The 10155-nt window shown below is 39.4% G+C and overlaps 1 protein-coding gene across 1 annotated transcript in view; it reads right to left on the reverse strand.

Moving 5' to 3' along the window:
- The window catches only part of Psd3 (pleckstrin and Sec7 domain containing 3), a 563673-nt gene that overhangs the window by 229201 nt on the left and 324317 nt on the right, over positions 1-10155 (reverse strand). The window contains exon 12 of the mRNA XM_023714618.1: positions 916-1005. Within this exon, the coding sequence (XP_023570386.1) occupies positions 916-1005 (90 nt within the window). The remainder of the gene's footprint in view (positions 1-915; positions 1006-10155) is intronic.

Below are 10155 nucleotides of genomic sequence, written 5' to 3' on the forward strand. Positions count from 1 at the left end.
TCTTCCATTTGTTTTTAAGCAGCTGAAATTCAGGTCAGTAAGATATTGAATCTGGGAATAGCTCGTTAAATGTTTCCCTTCATTTTCTATAGTATGTTTGTCTTCACTTACTTAAAGACTTATCCCTCAGCGGTGCATGGCCAGATTAGTGTAATTCAGATGTCACTTCTTAGCAAGTTCACTCAAAAAAGGGGCTGATCCCCAGTGAAACCTGCACATGTACTAAGTTTGAAAGAGAAGGCTAGAATCCATCTGCAAAAGTCAAACGCTCAATACACACATCCTACTTACCCTACAACTTGTAAAATATTCATATCCATTACCAATCATTATTTTGCGTTGATCAAATGCACATCTTATTTATAATGCTGCAGCATGTATGAATTTCAAAGTTGATTCTGTCTCCTTGAAAATCATGATGAAAAACATGCTGATTGTTATCAATAATAAAGCCAATTGTGAACAACTCAGGCATTCTACAATTACTGAGAATTTAATTTAGTCTATTTCCAAAAACAATCTGAGTGGCTCCGTGACTGGCAGCTGACACTGTCAGAAATGCTCCTTTACAGTCCCTCCATGTCACTTTCACAGTGAATTTGACTTTGTGACCTTTGCCAAGTTCTGTCTGCTTATATAGAAAATGTTTTCACTGACTGTGACCATGCTTATGACCAAAACTACTCCAAATGTACTTATCTCAGTATTTGTCATTCCAATGTGGGCCTTTAGGGATTATTAATTGAAGGGTACAAGTGTCATCTGAAGCGTGAGGGACAAAGCCCAGTAACAATGCCACTAAAGCCAGAAACAAAAAGCAAAATACGCAAGTGATCCTCAGCTTATTGCAGCAGAAGAAATAAGCAATAACAATAAATACAAGCGTACTTTACAAACCACTAATCCAGTGCTTACTTTTAGCAGATCCTTGGAGAAATCAACACCTTCATTTACCCCTTGGAGATTTGCAATGAACTCTTGACAGGTCATCTTCTTTCCAATATTCTAGAACAGAGGCAAATAATACATCATCATGACATTTACAAAATTAAGATGAGTTCTGAAATATGTGATTAAGCAGGGCAATAATCGCTTTGGTTGCTGAAAACATGAATACAAATGTGTGCATATATACACACATTGTTTTAATGTATAAGAAAACATATGGCTTATTATGCCTTTCAAACTGTCATTATATATAAATAGCAAAATTATGCCAAACCTTTACTTTAACTTAGAAAAATAATCCAAAAAAACTATGTTACATTTATATAATACATAATGCAGTTTCAGTTTAAAGCCTGGATAAAAATGGATTTCTGAGTTGAACTCTGATAGTCATTTGTGTTTCCTATGTATTGTCAATGACTGAAGTATCTGAGATTTACTTTCCTTTCAAGTTAACAAGTTAAGTCTTCTGAGGATGCTCTCAGAGGGCTAAAGTATCCTGGGAAGAGACAGAAATACTTCTAATAATAGAAAAAGCCAGAATATCGGCATTATCTTTATCGAATTCCCCCAAGGCCTAATTCTCACAGCTACTTAAGTACGGCCAAATGTCACCAGCATTACAGGAAAGACATCCTAAGCTTCTGGAAGCACAAGCTTTGACGGTGGGCAGGAAGTGGGTCTGCTACTTCCTCCTAGGCTAAAGAAAGGCTCTCTCTGCCACGACACTCAGGAAACCTGACCACTGCTCTGAAGTCACTGGCGTCTTTCAAAACTGCTCAGATAGAAATAAGCTTTAAAAAGACAAAACATCAAGGTAACCAAAGCTTCCACTCATAAAGTGTACAAAAGTCAAGAGGCCGACAGAGAATTATTTCCTGAGATTACTCCAGCTGGTTTATGGATAATAAAGCTTAACCTAAGAAAATTACATTAGTACATAAAATATAATTAGAGAGGTAAAACTACAAAAAGCAAAGACATATAAATGTGACAACTAAAAAAAAAAAACCTAATGAAATTGCTACTGCAGAGAATCATCTGCTGTGCAGGTCCAATCAACAAGCAGAAGCTACAGCTGTGAAGGACTCGGAGGTCCAATCTGGAAACCAAAACCAAGAGCTCTGTCACGTGCAGGTCAGGGATGCCGAACAGTGACAGTGGCCTAGGCGCTGGCAAAAGCGGGTCCACACGCACAGAAAAGGTATGACATTAATATATCTGTACACAATATTCTTACAAAGAACATTTTCTAAGGCAATTTTCTTCATGCCTATATAACTAGAAGTGTCATCCTGCTGAAGACAAAGACGGGCAGCAGCATGTGCAATTACTACAGTTTTAAGGTAGCATACCGAACCTCAACTGCAAAAACACAGGACTGCCTGAGAGCGCACTCCCGGTGTCGTCTTAGGAATAATTGTTTCGCACTTTCCCTTTCACAGCTGCCTTTCTCCTACTTAACAAAACAACTCTTCCCACCCAGACTATCTAAATATTTATAGTGAAAGTGCTAAATATTCTATTTGTTAAAAATCATGCTTCTTCCATCCACAAGGAAGGTACAGATTTTATATCAAAGACTGGATGAATGGTTTGATACGGATGATTGGTTTCATCTATTAATTCTTTGGTAGATACTTCCCATAAATCACATCTGCAGTTCTAATATTCTGATTAATATTGATTTAAAGCCCCACATGGAATTTTAATGAAAAAATTATTGTTTTGCATCAGCAAATTGAAAAAGACAAAACCTCAATTTTCCCAATTCTTGTTGAGTGTACCCGTTGAAGTCAGGTACCTCAAGGTAAGAAGCAAAAAGTTTAATCACGTCATCTTGCTATGGCTTGGCAAGACCTCTTTGAACGTGTTCCAAGGATTTGAGAAAATGAATAATCACTTGGTAACAAATTCTTTTCCAATTCTTTGCTTTTAACAAAATTAAAAACAACCTAACCTAACCATCAGTTATTCATCAAAATATTTTTGAAATATAATCAGAAATTTAAATGCTTGTAACATTATCTAGTTTTCAATTCATTGTCAGTAATAATCATTAAACACAAACCATTCTAGCTGAAAATGTTTTAGCTCTTGAAATCTCATAAACAATAAAACTTACAATTTGTATCATTTTTTTACTACAAATAAGAATTGCATAAGCAAAAGATACTTCCAAGTATGCAAACATAACACACAAGAATAAATTTTTATGTAAAAGCAGACTGAATATATGAACACAAGGAGAAAAAGAAAGAAAATATTGATCTCCCTAATGAATCTAGGCAAAATAAACTGAAAATCTCTGGAAACTATTCACCACTCTACGTGCCACCAAGAACATTTGCAATTCATGGGAGGAGACTAAAATCTCAGCCTAAAGACATATTGGAAAAAGCTGAGTGCAGCCCTTAGGGAGGATTTTGAGGGGGTGAAACCTCCGGGGAGACTCCCAAGACTGCCAGCCCTGCCCCCTTTTCAAATGCCAATTGCAAAGTAGCAGGCAGTCACTCACACTTCTGGCTGACCAAGCATAAACAGGGATTCCCATGACCCCCTCCTGAGGTTTGATGAATTTTCAAGATGACTCATAGAACTCAAGGAGATCCCTCCATTTCTAAAGAATACTATAAAGAGAGCACATAACAATGAGATAAGAAAATAAAGGACATGGTCATAAAGAGTCCCCAGTGCAGAGGATTCTGTTTGTGAGAGTCAAAATACCTGCTGACAGGTACCTGTATTTTCCATCCCAGAATCTAGCAACCCTGTCCTGTGGGGTTTTACAAAGGTTTTGTTATATATTCATGACTGAAAAAATCACTGGTCATTGGCAGTAACTCAACCTGTAGACATTCCTCCCTTACCAGACTTGGGATATGACTGGTGGGGAGACTGAAATTCAACCCTCTACTCACATAGGTGATTCTCTTGGCAGCCAGCCCCCATTCTGAAGCTGTTCGGTAGTCAACAAAGATTTGCTCCTAAGATGTTTCTAGGGCCCAGGAAATCTGAAGGAATTTAGGAGCTGTGTATCAGAAAATGGGGTCAATGACCAAAAGATCCTTCTAGGGCTCTTATCTACAAAGGCGGAATTGCAAAAGTAAACTGCAAAGTTTCCTCTGTAGGATACCAGAGCAGAAACCAAAGTTATGCTTCTCCTTTTCTTGCAACATCCTAGAGTGCCTACACTGATTAAAATTAGTCTACCCTTTTCATGAGATGACCCTTTTATTATGATAAAATGTGCTATCTTGTAATAAAAAAATTTGTCTTAAAGATGTTTTGTTGCTGTAAGTATAGTGAATCTTGTACTCTTTCAGGTAGAAGTACAACTTCAATACCATTCAGTTAGGGATGCGCACGTGCATCTTTTTCTAATAGTTTACTTTCAACATTTTTTATCTCTAAATCTAAAGTGCACCTCATAAAGAAAACATAATGGGCTGTTTTTAATCTATTTTTATTACATGCTTAAGATCAACATCTGACCTTCTGCAAGGGTCACTTCTATTGGCTTCTGTCCTACTGTGGATGGGCCATACTTTGTGTTCTTTCCAAGTCTTATCACTTTTTTTGTTGTTGTTCTTGTTCAAAAACAGAGATTTTAAATATCGTGTGGCAATTCTGTAAATCAAATTCTTCCCCCTCCCTGTAGGCATTTGCCACTGATTTGGCTAGTGGCTTTTCCTGAACCAATTTCTGGCATTTAAAGAAATCCCTATCTAATCATTAGCAAGCTACTGAGCTCAGAGCAGAAACTGAAAGCACATAGGGCAAAAATACAGACTCTGCCAAGACGCTCTGGGTACTTGTCAGTGTACCTTCAAATACTCCAAGAAGTTTACCACTGTCTTAGCCTCAACTTCCTGCCTTGCCGTCAGCTACCTAAGGAGCTTACAGTCTCAGAGGTCCCTTTGGAAAGCACCCAAGGTTTTGTAGCGGCTCAGACTATGTCAGAGCTTACCACAGACCGTTTACATATCGTATTCCCCACTTTTTTCCCTTCATGGGAGTTTGGTCTGTTTTGTTTTTTTATTGTTTTTTTTTTTTTTTTTTTTTTTTTCTTTTCCGGAACTGGGGATTGAACTCATGTCCTTGCACTTGCCAGCCAAGTGCTTATTCTACTGAGCCATCTCCCCGGCCTGGTCTGTTTTTGTTGCTGCTGTTGTGTTGTTGCTTGTCATAACTCCTCACCACCTCAGGCAATGGTGCTATTCAACAACTGCCACTTGCCTCGGGGAGGAGGTCATCATACTGAGTGTAGAACTTCGTCAGAGAAAGGCAAGGGCCACAGTGACCTGCTAGACAACTGAATAATGACAGCTCCATAGAAACGGGGCCTTTGGAAACCTCCAACGGCTCCAGTAGATACCAGGCTTCTGCTCTTCACAGCTATTGTCACTTGTGAGGCTGTTGGTTTTCACAGTTACTTATGACAGAACTGGAGTGAGGGGGATAGTTACAGTGCAAGTTAAATCATTACAAGGCTTGCTGTTCTTACTAAGATTCAGTTGTTTTCAGCTTTCTCCTTAAGAAAGCTCATTAGATTACTGCAAGGCAATTGTCAATTTCCAAGGCTTTGAAAACGTTGATTTTGCCAGTGTTCTGTGTGTGTGTGTGTGTGTGTGTGTGTCTGTGTGAGTGTGTGAATTTTTAAATTCTCACTGCCACTTTGAAAATGCTTCTCCTTCATGATAATATTTAGAATTCAATGAAAGACTATTTTAGTATTAATATTTATTACACACATCAAAAATTTTCCTTTGTAATTACTTAAACTTATGATTTAAAAATTCAGATGGCATCTTTAAGTGAAAAGAGAAGACTGATTTTTTTCAAAAATTCTTTGGGAGAATCACAAAGATTTTTAAATATTACTGAGGCAAAAATATTTTCTCAGGGTACCATAAATGTCTATAAATGTAAATAAAACTTTCATTTAAATAAAAACTACTGCCATGTTCAGTAATATTTTAAAGTTTATGGAGTCATTTTATTTTATAAAATCATACTTCTTTCTACACTCAAGATTTATTTTAATTGCTCATTTCACTTGGGTGCATGAATTATAGACCAGCCTGGCTACATAGAGAGTTTAAGTCCACTTTAAACTACACAGTGAGACTCTGTCTCAAAAGAAAAATCGTTCATTTTGCACTACATTTCATGGACTTTCAACAGCAACCCCATCATTACCTACACTGGTAATGAAGATACCAATTTTACACTGATGTATGAAATATCAATTAGTAAAACAGCAATTAGTGGGGAGAATGGATATGTAAATTCAGACCTAACAAAGCAACTGAAATTCAGTTGACCTTCAGAACTTACATGTTCTGCATTAGAAACATTAGAATATAAAGTATTTGAAAAGAAAACTATATTAAGCATTATAATTAACCTAGAGAAGGTTTAAAGTGGGGATGTTTAAACCAAATGCACGTATTCTACTCTCTTACATAAGAGACAAGTATTCAAAGATTTCAGTACATGCAGGGTCCTAGGATCACCCTCTGCTGATGTGCAGGGACAAATCTACCTTGGACCTATAGTAACTGTAGCGGATTGCACCTGGTGGTCAACTAGTTACACCGAGCTGGACTGAACCAGCGTGTGCTGGGTGTGGGAGGCCCACCTGGGGATTGTCTCCCAAAGCATAAGGGGAAGAACTGGAGATGAGCGGGTAGAGGCTGCTAGGGAAGCTGCGTAGAGGAGCTCTTATGGAAAGCTGCTGGAAGCTGCTGGTCCCCCCGGGCTGTTCCACTGGAGGACCTTGTCATGCTGGCTGTCCTGATGACCTTGGCTGTTTCTGTGTGAGGGGAGGAGCGCAGAACCTCGCTGTTGCTGAGAATGGATATGGTTCACTTTGGGCGAGCGCTGGTCACTCTGAGCATCACTTCCTGGTTCCAGAGGGGAAGATGGTGCCCAGCTAAGTCTTCTGGAGAAGCTCGTCCTGTTGGCTTTCCTGATGGGAATTTAGCTCTCCTCATCCGTGGAGGATATCAGGACCTCAATGCTACTGAGGACGGCTGTGGCGCTTTTGTGGGGAGCTCTAGTTCTTACCCTAATCACTGCTTCCTGCTCCAGTTCCGATTCCCCAGGGTGCTGGCAGACCTTCTAGCTTCCACCACTGACCCTGGGGCCTTCCCAGCACAAATCAATGAAGCAGGCCTGCATGAGACTTCGCTGTGGGCTCGAGGCCTCCACTGGACTGGTGACAGGCACGGTTACAGGCTCTAGGTCTTCAGCAGCACTCTTACAGGCAGGATGTTGCTGTGGGATCCAAATGCGCAGCTGTATTTTTTTGGCCTTTCATGTGGGGACAGATACCCTGCACTCTTGTATATGTTTCTCTGCATAATTCCTTATGAAATCATTCTATATAACATGTCCTGCACTGTACTGTTCCCTAGCAAAAAACCCAAACCAAGACAGTAAGAAGCCATAGAGCAATTGCGGTGTGCCAGTCCATCCTACCACGGAGACGGGAACAAAGACAAGCACGGCATGCGGCCTGCAGCGGGACAAAGAGATCCCCTAGCTCTTGCACACTTGATTAGGCTGAATTGCTGCTAAGTGTCATTTGTTGTCCTGCTGACTGACTGTCAACTCTTTCAGGTAAGGTTCAGCACTAAAGGCGAAAGGTCATACTAACCTATTGTGCTTCCTAGTAGAATATGTACTTAGAAAATTCTCTTTCCCCCAAATTTTTAATGCCACATTTAGGGAAGTAATATAAAAAGGAAGTTTTTGTCATCCAGAACTATCCCTTATATCATACCAGGCTGCTTCAATTCTCAGATACAATTACTGCGTCACTATCCACTGGATGAACCTAATTCTAGTCACTGGCTTTGCATATCAAAGATTCTTAGGTATTACAGACAAGTACATATTCCCAGTCATGTTCTACTCATTTTCTTTCCAGATTTTTCATCATTTTGGATAAAAGTAGGCCTGCTCTGAAATAAATGCTGGTCAGTTCTTTGCCAAGGAAGTGCTTTCACAGTACTTTCTCCTGTTCTAAATTCCTTCCCATTAGATCAATAAAGCACAGAGCTTTGAAAAGGTCTCTGATGCACTGAAAAGCGCAGAAATGGTCCCTTGAAACCAATGCAGCATTTCCAATCAAGTCAGAGACAGTATGAATATGACTCTCTAGCTCATTAGCTTCGGAATCAGGAGGCATTTTAATCAAACCTAGAAAGATAATACAGGAAACAGAAAATCCACACAAAATAAAAAGTCTATTATTTGAAACCTCAAAGTATCAGACAGGGGCAAATTTTACACTTTTAGCTAATGAAGGTTATCTAATGAGAGAAAATATTAATCAAGAAGTCAAAACACCCCATTCCTGTAGGAAGATGTTCCCAAATAAATTTAAGTATATTCTTTGCTTTGATTACATTTGCCATTACAAAGATATTTTCTTACAGTAAAAAAAAAATGTTTTCTTTAGTTTCTCTTTTAAAACCAAACATATCAAGTGCCTTTTAGAGAGAAATTATTATCTCTAAAATTCTTCACTTGAATGCATTCCCATTAAGGTTTTATGAAGATTACTCTCAATCTCATGCATGTAGGTGTCAGAGAGGAAATCTCCAAACTGGAGGCAGTCTCATGGACCTCAGGCAACAATCTGAAACATAAGTTCTACGTCTCTGCAAAGAACACGCAGTATTCTTAAGCTTTCCAGGCCGCGCAGTCTCTGCAAACATCGGCACGAGAGTGTCAAGACGTATACAAACGCCTGCATTCAATGAACTTTATTTTCAAAAGGAGACTACTCCAGCTCACTTTCGTTCATGAGCTATCCTTTACAACTCCTGCCTAAAAGAAAGCTAAGAGGGAGTGAGGAGATGAAGTAAAAGGGATTAAGATGCCTTATGTACATGTAACAACTTCCCTATGTGAACGCAGCCACTATGATCTGCAAATATGTACTCAGCACAGTTTTAAAAATTAAGAAAAATTCACGGAGGAGATGTGTCAATTTTAGGGTAGAGGCTATTTCTGGGGTGCAAAAGTTTGGCAAAATAGAAGAGGAGCAATGCTTTCATGTTTTTGTAAATAAATTTTAAAATAAAAATATTAAATCTAAAAAAGGGGCTGGGGAGAAGGCTCAGTGAAATAGGCACTTCCCTGGCAAGTGCAAAGGCCTGAGTTAAATGCTCCATTCCACCAAAAAATAAATAAATAAATGTCAAACCTTAAAACCAAGAAAATACAAAAACAAAAAAAACTCAAAGGAAGTGGTAATGGTATTGAAGAAACACGAAGGAGCATGCAAACAAATCAAGCATCCTGCTGTATTCTGTACTTTTAAAAAATGTATGATTTTATTACATGTTTGCAGTACAGAAAGATGACATTCATTGTGCGGAGCTGATGTGTGTGCACAAGACATCTTCATTATTTTTATTCCACTTTTCCCCCTCTCCATCTCTCTTTTTCTGTATCTTTATTTCAGGTTTTCACTTTGTCAAAGCCACTTCTCTCCCTTCGGCAGTGAACCAGTTCCCAATCATTGTGGCAATCAGGAAAGCAAAAGGCAAAGACAGAGGCTTTCATTCTTAGCAGAGTTATCTGGAAAGCACCCAAGATCCTGTCCAACACTCTGAACACACGCCCCCAAGTCTGTGCTGAGCCTTGCCTCACAGTCCAGGGAACGGAGCCTTCCACATGAAGCCTTGACCGAGGAGGCCTAACTCAGCTCAGCCCTGGGAGGGCTGCCAAGGAAGCCAACTCTCAGTCAGGTATTGCTAGAGGATCACAGAACCTACTCGCAGGTGGAGGCTGAAAGATTACTCAAGTCATTACCAAAATTAGGATGATGAAAGCAAGATCCCAATGTTCTTCATTTTTAATAATGTAGAGTCTGGACGCTTTGTGGAAAACATGCTTTCGGAGAAACTAAAAACGTTCATCGTCCATTGGTAAAATCTGGCTTCATAAATCTTGGGATATTAAAAACAGCAGGCACACCCGCCCGCACAACAACTCCATCTCCTCCAACATGTTACAATAAATGATGAAAAAGCATACTACTGATCTGGTAATTACCTCAGTTAAATTGCTCTGTTAAAAAGCTTCTGGTGGGGCTGGAGAGATGGCTCAGTGGTCTAAAGCACCTACTTAGAACAAGCTTAGCAAAAGCATCAGGGACCGCGGTTCAATCCCCCAGCACCACATGCC

This window comes from Octodon degus, unplaced genomic scaffold (assembly GCF_000260255.1).
Source record: "Octodon degus isolate 3935 unplaced genomic scaffold, OctDeg1.0 scaffold00036, whole genome shotgun sequence".
NCBI lineage: Eukaryota > Metazoa > Chordata > Mammalia > Rodentia > Octodontidae > Octodon > Octodon degus.